The sequence below is a fragment of the Myotis davidii genome, unplaced genomic scaffold (genome assembly GCF_000327345.1).
Source record: "Myotis davidii unplaced genomic scaffold, ASM32734v1 scaffold449, whole genome shotgun sequence".
NCBI classification, from domain to species: domain Eukaryota; kingdom Metazoa; phylum Chordata; class Mammalia; order Chiroptera; family Vespertilionidae; genus Myotis; species Myotis davidii.
Window position 1 is genome coordinate 3173241 of NW_006383007.1, and position 24072 is coordinate 3197312.

General features: G+C 37.9%; 1 protein-coding gene across 1 annotated transcript in view; it reads right to left on the bottom strand.

Moving 5' to 3' along the window:
• Window positions 1-3647: 3647 nt before the first annotated feature.
• Window positions 3648-24072, bottom strand: part of PRKG2 (protein kinase, cGMP-dependent, type II) — a 79738-nt gene continuing 59313 nt past the window's right edge. The window contains exons 14-18 of the mRNA XM_015557674.1: window positions 23810-23973; window positions 20236-20358; window positions 14738-14800; window positions 8132-8198; window positions 3648-6055 (exon numbers count right to left, since the gene is read on the bottom strand). Of these exons, the coding sequence (XP_015413160.1) occupies window positions 5960-6055; window positions 8132-8198; window positions 14738-14800; window positions 20236-20358; window positions 23810-23973 (513 nt within the window). The 3' untranslated portion in view covers window positions 3648-5959. The remainder of the gene's footprint in view (window positions 6056-8131; window positions 8199-14737; window positions 14801-20235; window positions 20359-23809; window positions 23974-24072) is intronic.

Sequence of the window (24072 nt, forward strand, 5' to 3'; positions counted from 1 at the left end):
CCTGAAATTCAGACGTGAGGAGCAGCCATAATTATTCTCAGGAGGTCAAGTGAAAGACCCAGCACTTTTACAGCTCATGCATGTGGTTCCTGATCTGCTGGCTCATCTTGTTGGTGAAGGGCAGCAGCCGGGCCTGTGGTTCCTCCAGCTCCAGCCAGATTGCTCTTTCAGCATCTACAAATCTCAAGCCAGGGATATGCGAAAGGTGCGAACTTATTCTGCAAGCTGCCCAACTGACCAAAGTTGGAAACCAAGATAGGCAGACCCAGGTTCCAGTTTGCCCTCATGGTTTCTGGTTTGCCATAAACAAATCCGATTTTCCTCAACAATTCCAGCTTGTCCTCTTGTGTCCACTTGACTCTTGCTTCCCCCACCTCATGTCTGCCTTTCCTTCCCAACTGGGTAACAACAAGATTTATTATCTCACAGTTTCTGTGAGTCAGGAACTTGGGAGTTGTTTATCTGGCTCCTCTGGCTCGTGGCCTCTCACTCAAGATGTTGGCCAGGGCTTCAGTTTTATCTGGAGGCCCACCTGCTGGAGGATTGAAGCTCCCACCTGTGGTTGTTGGCAGGATTCAGCTCACCATGTGTTATGGGACAGAGGGTCTCAGTTCCTCACTGGATGTCAGCCAGAGGTTCCCTCAGATATTTGCCACATGGGCCTCTCCATAGAAAAGTCACATGATGGCAAGTGGCTTCCATCAGAGCAAGCAAATGAGAGACCGAGAGAGGGTAAGTAGGACAGAAGCAGAGTAGCTTTGTAACCTAGTTCAAGCAGTGATATCCGATCACTTTTATTATGTTCCACTAGAGGCCTGGGGCACGAAATTCATGCATGGGGAGGGAGGGGTCCCTCAGCCTGGCCTGCACCCTCTAGCAACCCAGGATCCCTTGGGAAATGTTTAACTGCTGGTTTAGGCCCAATCCCACAGTTGGACATTCCTCTCACAATCCAGGACCACTGGCTCCTAACTGCTTGCTTGCCTGCCTAATCGCCACTAACCACTCTGCCTTCCTCCCTCATCACCCCTAACCATTCGCCTGCCTGCCTGATCACCCCAACCACTCACCTGCCTGATTGCCCCTAACTGCTCGCCTGCCTGACTGATTACCCCTAAACACTTCTGCCTGCCTGCTTGATTGCCCCTAACCACCTCTGCCTGCCTGCCTGATGCCCCTAAGTGCCTCTGCCTGCCTGATGCCCCTAACTGCCCGCATGCCTACCTCATTGCCTCTAACTGCCTCTGCCTGCCTGCCTGATCACCCCTAACTACCTCTGCCTCGGCCCCCACCATCATGGCTTCATCCGGAAGGACGTCTGGAATGACATCCGGAAGGTTGTTCAGCTGTCTGGTCTAATTAACATATTACACTTTTATTATTATAGTCATTAGGGTCAGTCAGCACTCAAGGAGAGGAGATTATAAAAGGGCATGAATACCATAAGCAGGGATCATGGAAGCCTACCACACCCTTTCAAACAGGCAAACCCCTTCTTGAGCATCTTAAGCATGTGCTATGCATACCCTTTAAAAAAAAAATTAAGGCAACTGAGAATTGTTTTTCCCACAGCATCTTCACAGAAAAGTTTTGTGAGTGTAGCTTTCTTACTAATGAAGTGAATCATGAATTCATACTCAGGAAACTCACAAAGTTTTTAAAGGAAATGTAACAGCTTGGAATTAAGGGACAGAATTAGAAGAGGCATCTCTACCACCAAATATCTACAGGCAGAAAACAGGCTAAGAAGTCTATTCAGTTATAAATACCAACCATAGCTTAAAAAAAAAAAAAAAGTAACAATGACTCAGAGGGCAGAACCACGATTTTACAAGGTGGAGTTCAGAGCTATGGAGAATAAGTCACAGGGAGTAGGACTGACCCTTAAGAGAGAAACGATAACATGTATCACACCAAATTTTAGAATTCTATGGACCAATGACCACTTTGTGCCTCTCATCTCCCCCTTCACAAATGCGAGGATCTGTTGTGGTTATCCTTTGATCGTCTCCCCATTCAGTGTTGTATGAGGTTAGACGACTGTTTGCTTAGTTCACAGCCTTTCAGATCTACAAGGACATATCCAGCGAATTATACCTTTGAAGCCTTATCCACACCTGAATGGATTTACATGACAAGTTCCTGGACGCTGATGTATAATGAGATAATTTTAAGGAGGCTCTATGGAGGGAATGAATTTATTTTGCATATGGCAGTAATACAAATAATTGGTGGCCAGAAAGTGGCCTGCTTGCTAATTCTTTGGGGAAACTCTCCTTATTAACAAATGGGGTCTCTGTTCCCTCCCCTCAAATCTGGGTGGGCTTGTGTTTCAACAACAGAATAGGACAGAAGTGATGTTAGGCGACTCTAAGGCTGGGTCATAAAGGATAATACAGCTTCTCCCTTTTACGGTTTGAATACTTGCTCTTGGAGCTCTAAGCTACCACAAAAAGAGTCTGACTAATTTAAGGACAGCATGCTGTGAGGAATCTTAGCCATGGAGAGAACATGTATAGGCACCCTAGTCAGCTGTTCCAGTCTGAATAGTCCCAGCCTGGGTTCCAGATATATAGGTAAACAAGCCTTCAGGTGATTCTGGTCCCAGCCATTGAGCTACTCGTCTTTGAGTCTTTTCACCCAATGCCCCAATTTATCTGGCACAAAGATAAGCCATCCTTGCCATGTGCTGTGCAAATTTCTGACCCAGAGAATCTAGAAGAATAATTAAAGAATTGTTCTAGGTGACTAAGTTGTAGGGTAATTTGCTACACAGCCATAGTAACTGGGATGGAGCCACAGCTAAAGTGTGAATGAAATGCATATTTGAGGTCTATGTTTAGCTTTGAGAGTAGTCAACAGTCAGTGTGTTTATATTTTAGAATCTTATGCACATGAGATAATAGATAATATTTTTAGTATAATGCCTAGCAATAAAATGCATGGATTTATTATTATGCCAAAAATTAAATATATTTACTTCTAAATGGTTATTTTTAATGACCTATAAGTACTTAGATGCTGGCCAATGTTTTAAAGTTTTCCACCTACATCTTGAAGTTGCAGATGAATAAAGATGTGGTTTGCTTTTCAAAGTCACACAAATCTGAACAAAGCTAGAACTCAAACTCAGATCTTTCTGATACCAGATCTCTTACTTTTCATCAGTACATTCTCCTCCCTCTAGACATTTTAAATTAAGAGAAAATTATGAAAAACTGGCCCCACAGAGGAGAAGCTTAAGAATAAAAAATTAACTCTGCACCTAGAAAAGAGAGATTAAGAGTGATTTAACCATTGGGAATATAATAAGTTATATATAGAAGGATCATGTTCTGTATGTCCTCAGAAAAAAAGAAATGTGTATATATATATGTATATATATATATATATATGTGTGTGTGTATATATATGTATATATATACATATTCACACACACACACATATATATATATATCTCCTTAATTCATAAACAAATAAAATTTAAATATTTAGTGAGCTCTTAATCAAGCATTTCATTTGAGTAAGGGTTAACTCTTCATATTATGCAGTGCAATTTGATCAACCATCTTTACTTCATGCTTTAAAAGAAAAAGAAAAGGTTGATATTGGATTTAATTGACATAATTGTGCACAAAGATAAATGTGATATCTAAGGTTCAGGACTAAATGATTAAGACCCTTTTAATTCTAATAGAGATAGTAAATAGTATCAGTAGCTCCCATCTATGTAGCATTGATTATTTTACAGGTATCAGCAAAAAACTCTCTAGATATCTTATTTAATCCCCCAAACAAACCTCTAGTGTAGGTATTACTTTACGGTGCCTTTTTTCTACAGGTTAGAAAGCTAGTACTCAAAGAAATGAAGTCATTTTCCCCCAAGGCTGTCCAGCTAGTAAATAGTGGAATTGGGATTATATTTTGGTTCAATCTCTCATTTCTTCATCTTTCTATAACACAATAAAATAACATGTGAATATTACATATTGATATGGCCAGTCACAGGCAAAATACCTGTAGTAGTCTAAGTCGGTTTTTATTTGTATATATGTAGGTCTTTCTTGAATTACAATTCTATATTTCCTTTGAGAATATCATTGCTATTATAACTGTACAATTTTAATATCCACCCAATACATAAATTACCTACATTTAGGTGGGTAATTTAAAAATATATACATGGTAAAACATACAGTGCTTACAAACCAAATGCAAATAAAAATCTTTTAAAAATCTTAGAAATTCATTTAAGCCAGTTATGTCAATCCTATTAAAAATGTTTTTTCTATGTACAATACATAGTCTTTAAAAATACTATTCCAGGAAACAAAACTTCTTTGGTTCAGCAAAAGGATTCTAAATGTGGAAATTCAATTTGTTAAGAATGCACCTTCCTGGGTTGGACCTCTCTTATCTGGTTTATTTCTTCAGGAAGCATGTAGCTGACTTTCTTTGAATGAAGAAAATATGGGTGGGGTGTGGGTAGAGGCTGCTTTTCCCTTGGGACATTTGCATATAAAAATATAATCAGAACTTGAATAATGCAATACCTTAGCCCGTAATTTTACTCTGCCAGATCAAAAAGATACAGAGAAAGTCTGCTTCCTATCCATTTTGGAAGGAGGGCGAGGAAGTGATCATGGCGGATACACAGACACTTTTACTAGTAAAGAACTTGGGTACTGGCTTCCAATGCTATTGAAATTACTCTCTTTGCTATTTGGAAGACTGCATGGAGGAGGCGGAGGAGGGCAGAAGCTAGATTATGCTCCCACTTTTACAGTCCCATCACTTCCTCAGCAGCTTGTCTGCCGTAACAATCTACAATTAGACACACATCATAACCCAGATGTCTTTACAAAGAGTTAACGCAGCAATGATTACAGTGCATCAACATTGACTAATGGCATCTTCATTAAAAATTAACTCTGGTTAGTCTATACTCTTGGCTTATTAATAGCAACAATCACAGAACTGCCAAAAATATCTCAGAGTTTAAGACTCAGCAACCTTACCTACAAGACTTTATTCTTCTCCATATTTCATGGGAAGGAAAAGCCTTCACAATTTTGTCCCTGCATGATTTCTACTTTGATTATAAAAACAACTTAGTCTGTAAGATAAAACTTTTCCCAAAGCCCATCACTTAACTGTACATTAAAACCACCTTTAACAAAGTTTTGGAAAGTGTCTGAGGTATCACTGCTGGTCACAGGAGAATGGAAAATATTTTTTTGCTTTGTTTATTTTTTTAAGTTTCCCCAATGAAATATAATTACCTTATTGGATTAATTAACTCACTTATTTTAGGGAGCGGTACCACTGACTAAATACTCAAACTTGCCTTTCCCTAGGCCTAGACTAATATCAGAAGCAACTTAATACATTTCAAGGTTGAACACAATTAAAGTCAAGAGCCTCTTTTGACTACCAAGATTCCTGCAAAACGCCATTTTAAGATGCCATAATGCTTACATGGAGTTGTTGAGAGCAGGGAAAATCTTGCAAAATTCACCCTTGTTCTTGATGCTATTTGGATGACTTAGTTTGCTCAAAGGCAAGACACTTTTTAAACCTTATTAGGACTCAAAGGAGATGAGTATGGATCAGGATGGAGCAATAGATTGCAGAGAACACTGTGCCCCTTCAACAAAAATGGTTCTGACTGTGGACAGAATAGGATAGTCTTAAACATTTGAGAAAAGCAAAGAACAGAATACATGAATAATTCACAGCATCTAAATAAGACATTATAATTCAGAACCACCTCCATACCCACTAGCATTCACCCACAATCCCTAGCGTGGGCAGGGATTTATTTTCCCTACTGGTCTTCCAAAAGATATCACAATACACCAAAGGGAAAAATAATCAGAATTGGATTATTGGTGCTCATAGTTCTCTTCTTAGTAGATAGGCAGTAATCATCTGTTTTTCGTTTTTCTTTGTTTTTCTTTCAGAAGTCTTTATCCCAGCCTGACAGCTCATCTGGAGGTATTCCCTTTTCAGGTGGATACTTGTCAAAGTAGCTGTGGTCTGTAGGTCCACTGAGCTAATAGAGAAAGAATTAAAGCAAAGATGAGGATGATGTTGACTAAGTATGCTATTACATATGGGTAATGTTTTCATATCTGAACACAGATTTTAAACTGCAACTACTGGTAAGTTGCATGTAAGATCTCAGCCTCATGGGATTTCTCCTTTGCACCAAATGGATTTTCTCACTGGATTACACATTCAATGGAAGCCAACTGGCCTGATGAGTTATTTCCAAAAGAAAAAGTGACAGAAATTATGTCTATTTTTTTTTACAAAATAAAAAATATCTTAAAATCAAAAACTTTAAATAATCAAAATTGGCCAGAATCTTTCTACTTTTTAAAGTTTCTCATCAACTTTGAATTTTTATATGGTTAACTGACCATAAAACATTTCCAGAATGCCAAACAAAGGAACAATTCAAAATATTATTGATCCCGTTGAAAGAGTGAAATGGCTCTTTTGCAAATTAAGTGGTTTCCAATTCTTTGCTTTCTAACAAATATAAGTACCTAACTGAACTATCCGCTGATAGATCATTAAAAATACTATTTATAATAGAGCATAACGTGTTTTGGAGAGGGTGTCATGTATTTATTTATGTGAACACAACTCTTAGCACTTGCATCCACATAATTTTTAAAAGGAATAAAATTGATGTGGAGTCTAAGTCCATTTTTTAAATAAATAAGATTTGTCCATAGGCACATTAAATATTTTCTTTATCAAAATAGTTTAATAATTATTTTAATTTTTGTAATATATTTATGTTGTTTGATACGTGCTATAAAAATGTAATTATAACTGAATCCAGAAGAAATATCTGTGTTGTTAGAGAAATTTTGGTGGTCACAGGAATTTTAAAATTCATAAAACTATAATGGAAAGGCATTGAAAGAACGATTGATTAAAGGTTGCCAATGCCCGACTGGCATGGCTCAGTGGTTGAGCATCAACCTATGAATCAGGAGGTCACAGTTCGATTCCCAGTCAGGGCATATGCCTGGGTTGCGAGCTCGATCCCCAGTGTGGAGCATAGAGAAGGCAGCTGATCTATGATTCTCTCTCATCATTGATGTTTCTATCTCTCTCTTCCTTTTCCTTCCTATCTGGAACCATTAAAAATATATTTAAAAAAATAAAATAAAAATAAAGGTTTCCAAGCATAAAACTATTTTACATTAGAATGAAATTTTGAAGGGAAAATAAAATGGAAATGTGGACATATGAATTCAGAGAGAATAATATTTCTGTCTGTATTTTTTAATGGCTGGTATCCAATCTCAATGATATGGTAGATATATTTAAAGGGATACAGTAACAGTAGTGCTATATTTTAAAATGTCAATGTTTTCAACATACTAAAAATTATATTCTCCATAACAATTTAAATATAAAATAAAAAATTCAGATGTCATTCTAAAAATATACAAGGGGAGATGTAGATCTTCAAAATTCCTCAAAGAGAACACAGCATAAAGTTTGTAGGGTGTTGATCCAGGTCAGTTTTGAGTCATTGTTTCCCCTAAGTTAGCAAATGTCCTGCTTTTTCTAGAGCTAAGCTGTCCAATCAGGCACCTGTAGTGACTGGGCACTTGAAATGTAGCTAGTCTGAATTGACATGTGTTGAAAGTATAAAATCCACTTGGGATTACAAAAATTTAGTATGAAAAAAAAATAACTGTAACATCTTATTGATATTTTATGTTGATTATATGTTGAAGTTATAATAATTTGAATATTAATTAAAATTAATTTCACTTATTTCTTTTTACCTCTTTTAATATGGTTATTCGAAGACTTCAAATTACTTACATGGTTCATACTCTATTTCTAAAGCCATCTATCAGTCTAACACTGACAACTTGGGCTTTGATTTATATGGAATTGATTCCTGAGAGCTAAGCTAATGCTCATCAAACAGGTAATACTATTTAGTCCCTACAATCACAACTATTAGGACATTTTAACTTAAATTTTAAAAAACTATTTAAAAAATCTAAAATCTGTTACACACATGCACCTAAAACTTGTTTACAAAATCAAATACCTACAAAAAATTATGACAGCAATATAGTGGATACCATACCTCTCTTCGTAAAGGTGATGGAAGGTTCCGTGCTTTCAGTCCCTCCCAATTAAAACCACTTAACCACCTGAGAAATGAGAAAAGTACAGAGAAATATTACTTGCCTGAAAACTATTAGCATGTCAGTTATCTATCAAGCCATTTCGTTGTCTGCTCCCTGCCAGCAATGTCGTCGGAGGAAATACTGGACCATGCTGGTTGTCTGGTCTTACATTAAATCAGGGTGGGGAACGTCCAATGGCTGGGCCATGTTGTCCTGAAAAATCATCTGGTCTGGCCTTGCCAAGGCAATCGCAGGCAGAACTCGAAATTCAATAAATCTAGGAGCTTTTTCATCACAACATAAATTTATATGAAATGAATTATATTAAGTGAATGATGTTATAAATATCCAAATGGCCCTTGGCAGAAAAAAGGTCCCCCACCTCTGCATTAAATCCATGCCCACTAACCCCAAGGAGCACTTGATGCTGCCCCATAACCAGTCTAAATTTCCCTGTTATCCTACTCATTGTCGCACTGCCATAGATTCATAATTCATACTTTGTTTTCTCTCTTCAAACTTCCAGGATCTCCTCCCACCCTCACTCCCAAATGATGAGAAAACTGAAGCAAAAAGAGAACGTCCACAGTTTTCCACCAGCATACCTGCCTACCCACTCACTACTGTATGTTCCCTTCTCTCCAGTACCATGGATTAGCTGCCTTTGCTCCTAGCTAAGGCCAACTCCTCTTCTGTGTAACTCTTTATTGTAGACTCTTTATTCAAAGTCATGCTCCTGCAATTCTCCTCCCTCCTGAGTCTGCAACATCTTCTCTGCTGGGTCATTCTCATCAGAACGGAAACATTTTATTTCTTCCAACTACAAAACACTCTCTTTAGACCTGAACTCCCTTCCAACTCTCACTCCTTTTCTTTCCTTCCACTTGGTGGAAAGCTCTTTGTAAGAATTATCTAATCACTCTATTTACCCATTTTTTCCTGATCACACTACAATCAGATTTCACCACCTCCACTCCATTGAATAGTGACAGTTCTCAGTTTTCATCTTATTTAACTTGTTAGAAGCCTTTGCCACAGTGTATACTCACAGTCACACTCCCTGAACCCACCCTGCACTTGGCTTCTGGACATGCTACTGTCCTGACTTTCTTGGGTGCTTTCCAACATTTCCACTGCTATTTCCACAGGAAGTTGGTGTGATCCCTGGCTCAGTCCTTGGACTTCTTTTTTCAATACTCTCACTTCAGTCTTGTGGTTTTTGATAGCATTTAAATACTGTCTACTCCCAGATTTCTATTTCTAACCAAGACATCTCCATTGCTTTACAGACTATTAGCTATAACTGCTATTCATCATCTCCCAACTCATGTCTACCAGGCATCTAGCATGTATCAGACCCATACCGGAGCTCCAAATTCCCCCCAACTAACTTGCCTTAACTCTTCCAATTGCTTAAACCAAAGATCTTGGAGTTGTCCTTTCTCTAAAACCCTAACTCAGTCTATAGGCAAATCTTGTCATTGTTACTTGTAAAATATGCCTGTATTCAGAATATGACAAATTCTCAACACATTCCCACTACCTACATAGGCCAACCCACTATTATTCCTTGCTTGTATTATTATAATAATCTGATGGGTCCTCCTGCATTTGTCTCTGGGAAACAACTCAGTAACAAGAGTAATCATTTAAAACATAAGTCAGGTCTCATTATGCTTTTGTACAAAACTCTCCAATACTTCTCAATTCACTCAGTGTAAAAGGCAAAGTCTTTACAATGCCTTTGCTATAAGTCATAAGGCCCTACAAAACCACCCTTTCCACCACCACCTGTCTTTCACCTTACCACTGTCCTGTGTTTCTCTTCTCTCTTCCTTGCTCATTTATCTCCTCACCATTGTTCCAATAAGCTAAGGATGCTCCTACTTTAACCTTTGCACTTAAGACCCCCTGGCTACATTGCCTTTTCCCCAAAATTTCCACATTGTTTATTCCCTCAACACTCTCAGGTCTGTTCTCAAAGGTCATCTTCTTAGCAAGACCTTTTTTAGCCATAAGTCTAATATTGCAAGCCTTTTCCTATCCCAACCTCCACACACTTTCTATTCCCCCTTCTCTGCTTTATTCCTCCTCCACAGAACTTACTGCTATCTAATGATCCACTATATATTATCCTATACAATAAAAGCCTAATATGCGAAGTGTCTGGTCGTCCAGTTGTCTGTTCAACCAATCAAAACCTAATATGCTAATGATATGGTAAGGCCACTCAACTGCTCGCTACGATGTGCACTGACCACCAGGGGGCAGATGCTCCAACCAGTAGGTGAGCTTGCTGCTGGGGTCTGGCTGATCAGGACTGAGCGAGATGGGCCAGATATGCCCTGGAGCCCTCCTTAGGTCCCTCCCAGCTGGCCAACTTCCCTCGTCCCTCCCTGACCTCAATCATGCAGCAGTCAGACATGCCTCTTACAATCCAGGACTGCTGGCTTCCCACTGCTCATCTGCCTGCCTACCTGATTGCCATTAACTGCTTCTGCCGGCCAGTCTGATCATCCACTAACCACTCCCCTGCCAGCCTGATCGACGCCTAACTGTTCCCCTGCCAGCCCGATCCCCCCCAACTGCCTTCCCCTGCCGGCCTGATCGACGCCTAACTGTTCCCCTGCCAGCCCGATCCCCCCCAACTGCCTTCCCCTGCCGGCCTGATCGACGCCTAACTGTTCCCCTGCCAGCCCGATCCCCCCCAACTGCCTTCCCCTGCCAGCCTGGTTGCCCCAAACTGCCCTCCCCTGCAGGCCATATTGCGACGGCCATCTTGTGGCCACATGGGGGCGGCCATCTTATGTGTTGGAGTGATGGTCAATCTGCATACTGGTAATGGATAATTAGCATATCAGGGCTAATTAGCATATCCGGTCATGACTGTGAGGGCGCTGTGACCAATTCACATATTACCCTTTTATTAGTATAGATAATACTAAGAAGATTGAAGAGAATAAAGTGATAGATAATGACTGACATGGGGATGGGTTAGAAGAGGCTGTTTTTAGTGAGGGTGGTATTTGAAGAAAACATATTTGAAATAAGGCCGGAATGAAAAGAACAGGGAAGCAATTGGAAGATCTGGGGCAAGAGCCTTCCAGGTGGATGGAATGAGCTTCAGTGTGGTGAATTCAGGGGAAACTTGGGAAAAAATGATGTGTGAAAAATGGCTAGAGGCCAAATCATGTAAGGCCTTGTAGGACACAGTAAGGAACTAGAGTTTTATGCATGACAGGAAGCCAATAGAAAATTCTAACTAAATTATACAATCTAGATGTATTTTCAAAAAATACTTCTGGCTGCTATGTGGAGAGTGGCCACAGGAAAGAGCATGGAACTGGAGTTGTGGGAGTGGGAGACTTTCGGAGGCTGTCACATCCTCTATCTGTTGGTCACACCAGAAATTATACTCTTTCACCTTTCTCAATCTCTCTCATCCCTGGAGTGGGTTTGGTTCAAGCCTTGACTGGATTTCCCATTCCAAGTCTAAACTTAAGAAAAAGTAAAAAAAAACACCAGAGAGGACAGGTTCTAGAACATTCCATTTCAGGTGCCATTCTTACCCCAAAGTGCCATTTTGGCATAAGCTACTGAGACACTAGTCAAAGAGTGGGAGTCAGACAAGCTGTATGGCTTCCCTTGTTCTTGCTACCAAACCACAGAAGTCCTTTCCTTGTTCCACCCATCAGCTCCTTTGCACAGACTGATGGTCCATTTTAGGGATTTCCAGGCTCCAAGTTCTGTGGATTCTTTTCCTTTGACACCAAACACTGCCACAATTCCTTTTAACATATTTTACAATGCTCTCTTCCCAGAAGCTACTCCATAAACATTAACAAAAATCATCACTGTTACTCTACTGAATCAAAGAGCCTATGCAATTCTTGCTAAGTACTTGTTACAATTTGACTTATGGCAATATTTACTTGACATGAGTGGCTATTCACTTAACACTTGGCCTTTTGACACTAACCAAATTTTAAGTCGTACAAGTGCCAGCATGTACTCATGTATGAAAAATATTCACCAAAGAAATATTAGCAGCAACAGCACTTAAATTGCTTCTTCACTTTTAGAAGACTTGTTGAAGCTATTCTTGAGAGTAATTTTAAAGACTAGAAATAATAAAGGTAATGAGGAGACACTCAAAACAAATTATTTCTCTACCAACAGGAAAGATTTAATTGTACCCTACAAGTATATTAATCTCTTTTCTCAAAGAAGTGTTGGGAGACAAAATTGGTGCCTAGTTTTATAAGTTATCTCATAAACAGGGAAGGGAGGAACTCTATTTTTAAGAAAGATGATTAAAGACAATGGGCAAACATATAACAATATGCCATGTTTTACTGTATTGTTTTTAAATACAAAGTTAAAATGAATAGTTCTCTTAGAAAACAATTACTTTGGAGAAGAATGGGAAAATCTGATGGAAAATTTTAGAAAGGTTTTTTTTTTTAATACTAGAGGCCCAGTACATGAAATTTGTGCATGGGAGGGGGGGAATCCCTCAACCCAGCCTGCACCCTCTCCAGTCCAGGACCACTCGGGAGATGTCCGACTGCTGGTTTACGCCCGATCCCATAGGCAGTCCTAAACCAGCAGTCGGACATCATTCTTGCAATCCAGGACTGCTGGCTCCTAACTGCTCACTTGCCTTCCTTCCTGGTGCCCCTAACTGCCTCTGCCTGCCTGCCTGCCTGATCACCCCTAACCACCTCTGCCTGCTGGCCTGGTTGCCCCTAACTGCCCTCCCTTGCCGGCCTGGTTGTCCCTAAGTGCCTCTGCCTCGGCCCCTGCCACTGTGGCTTTATCCAGAAGGATATCCAGATAGATGTCCTGAAGATGTCCAGTCTAATTAGCATGTTACCTTTTTATTAGTACAGAAGATTGAGAATAAACTGGGTAGAGAAGCTTTGGGGACTTGTGCAAGATTTTAGAATAGTACTCCTATTTGAAGGAAGAGAGAGATCTATTTTTCAGGCCTCCCTCCCCCAATGTTTTATCTTAAAAAAACAAAAAAACACCACTCTGAAAGTAGCATAAAATAAGGTGGGTTTTTGTTGTTGTTTTTGTTTGTTTGTTTGTTTTTGTCCCTTTGAGGTTACCATAAGGTACTGTGTAAATCTGACACATTTTACTAGTGAACTCTACCCTACACATTGTGCTCTGACTCTACAGATATGTGGGGAAAAACATCCTGCCTGTTAAAAAGAGTAAGCAAATTAATCCCTACAAAGAAAAAAATTCAAAACTCTTCATTACCATGCTAAGGTGAGAAAATGCTCTGGCGTCAATTTGCATGTATGTCCAATCACAATTTGACAGCTACATTTAAACGAGCCTCAGGTAAATAAGAAAAAATAAACCTGGAGAAAATTAAGTACTCTAAACATTTTAATGTTTATAAAATCCACAGATGTCCGTCCGTCCGTTCCTCCCTCTCTCCCTCCCACCATCTCTCTCTAATTCACCCTAAAGGCAGAGCCCTCTATGAATTTACAATGTTGAATACATGGCATCATTTCAAGAAAGTTCATGAATAGATGGAGCAGGGTTGGCAGCTGCATCACCAATGTTAAGAAAAATGAATAGTGTTTTTATCCCAGCAGCATTTCTCCCTTTATTTTCACAGTGTTGATGTGCCCTTAATTCTTCAGCAGTAAAAATATCCAGAGAGGAATGTGATATTGAGAGGTGTTTTCATTTCTGAACGTGAACACATCAGTGTGCTCAAAGGTTTTCAATAATAAAATTCTCAAATTTACTTTTTGTACTAGCAATAGGTGATGTATTGTATCTGTAAATCATAAGCAAAATTAAAATATCTTGAGGATTAGAGAATTTAGCGAGGCATGGATTTGAAAAAAAAAAATCTTAAAGGCTTGAACTTCCACATATGTAACCAATTACGAAAGACTGTCTCACGGAGTTCTCTATGGTTCTAAAGGACAGATTTAGAAATTCACAGAACTGAAAAGGTCCGTGTGAGATTACTACATAAGGACAAAACATTGTTTTGGGGAAATCAATGTACTTTACCCCAAAAGTGAAACACAACATGAGGCTTCAGAATTTGGAAAGATGGTCAAAGGAAAATGACATTTAAAATAAATGTATAATATTAATAAAAACTGAAATGCAGCTTAATGGTTAATTTAGCTGATCCATTCTCTTGAATATTGACAAATCAAATCATTACAAATCAATGAGAAAATTAGAACAATTCATTTACAGAATCCAAGCTGATATTTTAAAAATAAAAATAAAGATTGCAGTGGATAAAAAAACTAAGTTGCTATAACTTGAAGATGTGATTTTATAACTTGTTTTAAGCTTCATCCATCCATGATATGAATGTCCAGCATTAGAGAAGTCATTTTGAGACTGATTATTGTGACTGCATCTGGTAAAACACAAATTAAATATAAAGTGCCAAAAAAGGAAAAACTGAGAGTCTGTAAGGGAACCCTTGTAGCTTACTGAGAGCAGCTTCAAGATTAGCATAGTTTTCTATAAATTTCTATATTTTTCCGGGCAAAGAAGTAACTATGTACCTGTGTTTCTTAATGTCATTGATTCCATTCTTCAGATTTCCCAGCCTTTCTGTTGGATTTTGCCTAAAATAATAATTGTTAAAAGACAGTTTATAATCATTATGATTGAGTAAATTTTAAAATTTGACATTTCTTTATTCTTTCATTAATTTATTCAACAATATTCATAGGCTAAGTATCTGGGTGGAGGGGGATAAGAAACACATGTTCTAGAGGAGTTACTGTCAAATTAGAGTTAGGAATATATCTACATCTATATCTGTAATATATATGTATATAACTATACTTACATATTTATGTACATATCTATATTTCTATCTATATCTATAGATCTCCTAGTGCTTTAAATGCACTGGAAATGATTATGTAAAAGAACAGGAGGTGGCTATTTTACAAACTCTGCTGAGAAAATCAGATAAAGCTTTAGAGAATCATTTACACCTCGGCTGGAAGCATGCAGAAATTTCTGTTGGCAACCCACAGCTAGGTTTCATGTTCTGTATTTATTAAATTTTAATGGTTTTAAAAAAGTTCAACTGTGCGGGGAAAAAAGCAGCAACAAAGTAAAATTCAAACAAAATTATATAACTCTTCTGTTCCCTAATAAATTATTTTTAATGGTAGATAGAAATTTGGGAGTAATCGAAAATAAGGCCAGGGCTGGGGTCCAAGTTGGTGGTGCAGGAAGAACCTGAACTCAACTCTTCCCATGAACACACCAAATCTACAACTACATATGGAACAATTCTCTCTGAAAAAGACCTGAAAGCTAGCTGAACAGTTCCCTCACAATAAATTGTAAATGTGCCCCACAAAGGCAGGTAGGAGAGGAAGAGACAGTCTCGCCAAAAACTCCACCAATCAGAAGGGATCTCACAAATCTGAAAATTCTCCCTGAGGAGCAAGGGGTTCATGGTCCACATCAGTCACCCCAACCCTTCGGACCCTCAATGGGAAGTTGAGCCCCTAAAATGTCTACCTTTGAAAACCAACAAGGCTCACATTTAAAAGACTTACAGGTCTGCAGGGAACTGACATACTTTTTCTAGGGCTGAAACACAGACGTATTTGTCCCAGGGACCAGCACAGAAGTATTAGTTTGAAAAGTATGTAGAATATATGTAAAGGAGAGTCATTGCTAATCTTGAAGTGTCTGTTGGAGAGGGAGGGGCCAGTTAAGACTCCCTCCGGGATGGAGGTGCTGTAGCATTTTTGCCCTCTCTTTCTACCTGGGCAGTGTCAGCAAGCACACCCCACCCCAGAGCTCTCTGCAGCTTCTCAGAAGCCAGCAGGTATGCCCTAGCCCCACCCTCTCCCACCACCTCGCTAAACCCAGCAGTTCACACCAAGGACATATTAGACCAGATAGACCTAATAGATATATACAGAAAACTCCATACAAAAGCAACAGAATACACATTCTTCTCAAGTTCACATGGAACATTCTACAGGAATTCTATCAATCATATGTTAGGGCACATAACAAGTCTCAATAAATTTAGAGAAGACTGAAATTATATCAAGTATCTTTTCCAACCACAATGCTAAGAAACTAATCAAATAGGAGAAGAAAACTGGAAAAATCATAAATATGTGGAGAGTAAATAACATATTACTGAATAACCAATGGGTCAATAAAGAAATTAAAGCAGAAATAAAAAAATAACTTGAAACAATGAAAATGGCAATACAACTTAACAAAATCGACAGGATGCAGGAAAATCAGTTCTAAGAGGGAGGATAATAGTGATACAGGCCTACCTCAAGAAACAAAAAAATCCCAAACAATTTAACCTATAGGAACTATCAAAAGAACAAAGCCAAAAGTTTATAGAAGGAAGGAAAAAATAAAGATCAGAGCAAAAAATAAAAATAAAATAGAGACTAAAGGAAAGGATCAACAGAACTAAGCTTTGGTTCTATGAAAAGATAAAACTGACAATCTTTAGCTAGACTCACCAAGTAATAAAGAAAAAAGCGCTGCTCAGCTAGAAGCCGGGCATACAGCTGGCGAGTGTTGCGGCAGTGGTGGGAGCCTCTCCTGCCTCCACAGCAGCACTAAGGATGTCTGACTAATATCCTCTGAGGGCTCCTGGGCTGTAAAAGGGCACAGGCCAGGATGAGGGATTCCCCCCCTACAAGTGCACGAATTTCATGCACTGGGCCTCTAGTAGAAACATAATATTTTAAGACTTAATCATGGAAAAATAGAAAATCTGAATAAACAGATTATTAAAAAGGAGATTGAATCAGTAAACAAAAATATCCCAACAAACAAAAGTCCAGGGCCAGATGGCTTCAAAGGTGAATTCTACCAACGTTTAAAAGGAAGATTTATACCTAGCTGGTTTGGCTCAGTGGATAGAGCATCGGCCTGTGGACTGAAGGGTCCCGGGTTTGAGACCAGTCAAGGGCACATGCCCAGGCTGTGGGCTCAGTCCACAGTGGGAGGCATTCAGGAGGCAGCCGATCAATGATTCTCTCATCGTTGATGTTTCTATCTTTCTCTCCCTCTCCCTTCCTCTCTGAAATCAATAAAAATATATTTTAAAAAATAAAATTAAAAGAAGACTTAATACCTATACTTCTCAAAGTCTTCCAAAAAATTGAAAAGAAATGAGTGCTTCCAAGCTCATTTTATGAGGCCAAACCAGACAAGGACACACATACACAGAAATTGCAGGCCAACATAGATGAACATAGATGCAAAAATCCTCAACAAAATATTAGCAAACAAAACATGCACCACGATCAAGTAGGATTTATTCCAGTGATGCAAAACATCTGCAAATCAATCAATGTGAAACATATTAACAAAATAAAGGGTAAAATTATATAATCATCTCAACAGATTAAAAAAAGCATGTGACAAAATTCAACATCCATTTATAATAAAATCTCTCAAAAGAAGTATAATGTATCTCAATATAATAAAGATCATATGTAACAACCTACAGATAATATCATACTCAAAGGCAAAAAGGTCAAAATTTTTTCTCTAAGATCAGAAACAAGAAAAGGATATCGACTCTCACCACTTTTATTCAACACAGCATTAGAAGTACTAGTCAGAGCAATTAGGCAAGACAAAAAAAAGACCTCCATATTGGAAAGGGAGAAGTCAAACAGTTATTATTCGCAGATGATATAATTTTATATATAGAAAACCCTAAAAACCTCACCAAACTATATTACAAAGTTATATTAATCAAAACAGTGTGACAGTGGCATAAAAACAGACACATAGATCAATGGAACAGAATAGAGAGCCAAGAAATAGGCACATGTATATATGAACAATTAATTTATGACAAAGGAGGCAAGAATATATTATGGGGAAAGGATAGTCTCTTTAATAATGATGTTGGGAAAACTGGACAGCCACATGCAAAAGAATACTATCTTTCACCATACACATACATACACACACACACACACACACACACACCTCTAAAAAGATTAAAGATTTGAATGTAAGATCTGTAATCCTAAAACTCCTTAAAAAAACCACATAGGCAGTAAGCTCTCTGACATCAGTCTTGGTGATGATTTTTTTGGATCTGACTCCAAAAGCAAAGGCAACAAAAGCAAAAATAAATGGAATTACATAAAAAATAAAAAGCATTTGCATAGCAAAGGAAACCATCAACAAAATGAAAAGACAACCTACAGAATGAAAGAAAATATTTACAAATCACATATCTGATAAGGAGTTAATATCCAAAATATATAAAGTAATCATACAACTTGATAGCAAAAAGAAAAAAATTAAAAATGTGCAGAAAATCTAAATAGATGTTTTTTCAACGAAAGATCTACAGATGGCCAACAGGTACATGAAAAGGTGTTCAACATAATTACCAATCAGAGATATGCAAATCAAGACCACAATGTAATTTCATTTCATACCTGTTAGAATGGCTATTATCAAAAAGTCAACAAATAAAGTGTTGGCAAGGATATAGAGAAAAGAGAACCCTTGCACATTGTTGTTAGAAATATAAATTGGTGTAACCACTATGGAGAACAGTATGGTGGTTCCTCAAAAATTAAAAATAGAATGACAATATGATCCAGCAATTCTACTTCTAGGTATTTATCCAAAGAAAATAAAAACATTCATTCAAAAACACAGATGCATCCCTATGTTCACTGCAATATTATTTACTGGTGGCCTGGTGCACAGATTCAAGCACATTGAAAGGAAATTAATTAGAAGAAAGATTCGTGCAGTAATTACATTACTGCAAAAAATTACATGTCAAAATAGTATATAAAATATACTATTATAAAATTAAAACACGCATGCAATTGGCACCAGAGAGAGCTTTATATGCATCGCACATGCACGAGTCAAAATTTATTTTTAAATTGCTAGTGTGCATCATGTGTACTGGTTGGTCGGTTGGTTGGATGGATGGACGGATGGTCACTTAGCCTTTTATATATACAGATAATAACCAAGCTATAAAATCAACCTAAGTGTCCATTAATGGATGAGTGGATAAAGAAGATGTGATGTTCATCAATGGATAAGTGGATAAAGAATATATATATAATGGAATACTTCAGGCACAAAAAAAAAAAAAATGAAATCTTGCATGGATGGACCTTGAAGGTATTATGCTAAGTGAAATAAGTCTGACAGAGAAAGACAGATACTGTAGGATGTAACTAATATGTGGAATCTAAAAATAAAACAAATAAACCAACAAACCAAAACTCATAGATTTAGAGAACAAAATAGTGGTTGCCAGTGGCGAGGGAGGTGGGGTGGACAAAATGGGTGAATGAGATCAAGAGGTCCAAACTTCCAGTTATAAATAAGTCATGGTGACGTAATTTACAGCATGGTGATTATAGTCAATAATATTGCAGCGAATATTTAAAAGTTGACAAGAGAGCAAATCTTAAAAGTTATCATCACAAGAAAGAAAAAATTTTGTGTAACTGTATGGCGACAGATGGTAACTAAACTTATTGTGGTAATCATTCTGCAGTGTTTACAAATATCAAATCATTGCATTGTACATGCAAAACCAATATATTATATGCCCATTATACCTCAATAAAAATAATAATAAAATAAGGCTAGAAGAGTGCTTTTTTTAAAAAAAAAATGAAAATTGAAAGAGGGCGTATAGTAACACTTTATCATCACCATTGGTTTTCTCTAAAAATAACAAGATTGTAAATTAATTACTCCTTTATTATGCTAAGGTTTGTGGTTCCATTTTGCTCTAACAGATAAGGATGACTCCTAAAGCAACCTGAAAATGTTACATCTTTTATAAGTCAGTACTGTGATTCCTTAAATAAGGTAAACTCAAACTCCCAGGATAGACTGCAACACAGAAACAAATTTTCTTTAATTATATTTTAGCTACAGAGAAAAGTACAGAAAGTAAATATATACCTAATTTAAAATGTGCAGAGACAGAAATAAGAAACTTTCACACTTTCCCCAGGAACAAGAGGTTTCTCAGTGTCATTCTCACCTGCAAAGCCTCCTAATCAAATCCTCAGGTTTTCTTGTTATTTTTCTGGGAAAATCCATTTTTTCAATTCCTTTGAGAATCAAATTGTAGGTCATCATTTGGTCAGTCCCGGAAAAGGGCGGGCTAGAGAAAAGACAACATAGGCCACTAGGACCAGGTTCTGAGACACATGTACAACTAAGACCTTCTTCCCTCCCCCCTCCATTATTTCCTTCCTCTCTCCCTCCCTCCTTCTCTCTCTTGCATTAGTTGCTCTATGACAAGTCTGGAGAAATGGTAGAAAATAATTTCATCAATTTCACATCATTTTAATAAATTACACATATACCCATACAAGTAATTGCTCAGGTATTGATAATCGCTAAAAAGAAAAAATAAAGTGGGAGGTGACAGAAAATGACAGAGAGGTGTGATTTTTTTTTAAAGACAGAATAGATACAAGAAACTTCTCTCATGAGTTGACAGTGGAGCAGAGGTATGAATGAAGAGAAGGAGTGAATGAACCACACCTTTAACGGTGGTCAGAGGATTCCAAGACAGCAATACGAAGGCCATGAGTCAGGATAGGTATGGGTTGTTCTTGGAGCAGTGAGGAGGGAAGTGTTGCCAGTGGAGAGAGTAAGCAGGAGAAAGGGATATAGGAGACAGTTACAATGTTATATAGATCTATTGGGCTATGGTAAGGACCTGGGATATGTTGTGAGTCAAATGATCTAATTTACAGCAGCCATGGTAAGCTCCCCACCCCCCCTCTTTAAAGTGTGGACCATAAACTGTGATGGTGATAGTGGTAGAGAAAGGCAGGCATGGCAGCCTGGACTAGGATGGTAGTGGGGAAGGTGGTAAGATGTGGCTGGATTCTGGATTTATTTAGACAGTAAAGCAAACAGGACTAGCTGGTAGGTGAATGTGGTGTAAGGTAGAAAGAAAGAATTCGAGAATGATGGCCAAGTGTTTTGACCTACTGAATGAAGCTACACTGACTCAGAAAAGAATGACTGGGGTGGGGTGTGGGTGCAGGAGTGCAGAGCAGATTATGAGGAATGCAGAGTCATGTTTGAACATAAAATAGAGATGCTAAGCAGGCAGTTGAATTTCTGTGTCTGACATTCATGGAAGAGCTTAGAGCTGGAGATATGATTCTGGGAAGTCACCAGGCAGTATTTAGGATTGTGGAGCTTGATGATCACCCAGGGAGTGAGTAGATCAGTGATGGCGAACCCATGACACGCGTGTCAGAGGTGACACGCAAACTCATTTTTTGGTTGATTTTTCTGTTAAATGGCATTTAAATATATAAAATAAATATCAAAAATATGTCTTTGTTTTACTATGGTTGCAAGTATCAAAAAATTTCTATATGTGACACGGCACCAGAGTTTTTCAAAATGCTGCCACGCCACGCTCAAAAGGTTCGCCGCCATCACTGGAGTAGATGGAAGAGAGATCAAGACCAGAAGTGGCCCAATACTTAGCGGTCAGGATGAGGAAGGGGACCCAGTAATGGAGACTGAGATGGAGCCACCAGTGTGGGAAAAGAAATGGGAGAGAGAGAGGTCCTGTGAGGAGAGTACTTCAAGGAAAGAGTTGCTAAGATGAGAAAGAAAGAACTGGGAATTGAATTTGAATACCATTTTAATGCATACACTTTGCTTTTAAAAACACTTCCTAATCTATTCTACTGTGTCCTTTAATATTTGAAAAATAAAGATGATGTTCATGGACTGCTTGCTATTTCTCAGTCATGCTTGAGAACTTTTTGATGCTGAGAGTCCCCACTCTGGGTAATAAACTTGTAATAAGGTCAGTGTGCTAACTTTCAGCAATCTGTTTCCCCTGTAAAGAAAATGAGGTAGGAAACAAAAACATGGCTATAATATTTTCAACTCGTTTATATATTTACAACTATATTGCATTTTGTTTTTCAGTTATTTTCTCATTTTCATTTATCTCCTGACTCTAGAGTTCAGGGCATATAAAATTAATTTTTCTTGTGCTCTACCCTGAAAACCTTTGCCAACTTTTTTATGACAGCTCAAGCCACCTTAGCAACTCCAAATTATTGGGGTTTCCTCCCACTTCCTTATTCCCTCATTTGATTTTCCTTCACCTTTAACAAGTTATCCCAGTTGGTGAAGACTGAAATGTTTATTCTTCAGTGACCTAAGGGAAATATCATGTGTCTCTTAGAAATGCAGCTAACAAATTTTCCAGGGATGAGAAAACAAATTCATGAAATAGAATTCCTTGTGTTTCAAGACCTTAAGCAACTTTCTCTCTGAGTGACTATCTGGATATTCTTCCCTTCTTTCCTTCAAAATTTTAAGCAATGAATATCTGAAATTTATTACAGATAATATAATCTTCCATATCTGTTTGCTCAATGCATATTGACAAGGACAATTGAACATTAAAATTTGTAGTGTAAAAAGTTCAAGAAGATTCCATAAAACTCGTTTTGTAAAATATGTATTCAGACTTGAATTCCCATCAATGGGTTCATTCCGGTATTTTCTTATGCCATTCCACATGCAAATCCTCCCTGAAATTAAGACTCAGAATATTTGGTTATAAAGGTTTATAAGGATAGGCAAATCAGTAAATGAAAAATGTAGGTACAGAATTGGAAAGATAACTGATTCGAATCCGGTGGGTATTGCCCATGCACTATGCTACATGACATGTATGTAATGGAAAATGCATCACATTTAGTCAGAAGATCTGGGATGAAATCCCCAATCTTAGGCGGGTAGCTCACTTCCCTGGTCTTCTAATCTATAATATCTAAATCATAAAATAATCAAAATTTAAATTGTAAAGAAGTGATAAAGTTTCCTGCTTTAGCTTCCATGCAAGTTTTTACACAGGTAAGTGCTCTGTAAACTAAAATATTTTACAAATATGAGTTGATATTACATATAGCCTATATATGAATGTGGGTGCGCATGTGTGATTATAAATATGTGTGCGCATGTTGTATATTTGGAATCTTGGATTCATTAATATACTCCCTTAATCTCTTTGGGAATGACAATTCAATTTTAACTGCTAAGACCTCTGCTGTGTCATGTCTCTGTTAATTAGCACCTCTAGAAAGCAGAAGACAAGGGGAATGTCATTTAATTTCAGCAATGTTGCTTTCTCTTAGCATTTCTGGTTAATGATTTATTGGGAAGATAGAAGAACATGGCTAAATTTAGTTTATTTGATCAATGAGTTCAATTGAAAATGATTACTATTTTATCAATTACAAAACTATACAAAAGGAAACAATAACATAGCCTACAATTTCAATTCCTTTTCTTATTCTTATGCTGAATTATCAAAACCTTCACACACTTAATATGTTATCTACCCTAAGAGGGCTTGCCATTCTAGGTAAACCATACCATTCTGTGCGCCTTTCTTTTACCTTCCTGCATCTTTTCTCTACATTATAAACTAGCAAGCATACTATGTGTGAAATAATGTAAAGACGAAAAGGCATCACATTCCAAAATGTTAAGCTCATAAATCATTAGTTATTTTGGCACTTCTCCGAAGAAGAGGCAGAGCACAACTTGAAAGGACTTACTTGCCAGTCAGGAGCTCATACACTAGAATTCCCAGGGACCAGAAATCCACACTGAAGTCGTGGCCTTTGTTGAGAATGACTTCAGGGGCTACATACTCTGGGGTCCCACAGAATGTCCATGTTTTCTGTCCAGATCCTATTTTCTTAGCAAATCCAAAGTCAACCTGGAAAAGAATGTCAAGGAAATTTTCAGAGACCATAAAAACTCATGTTCCTCTTTAAGTCTCCCCTTAACCTCCCCCATTTTCTTCTACACTCTCATC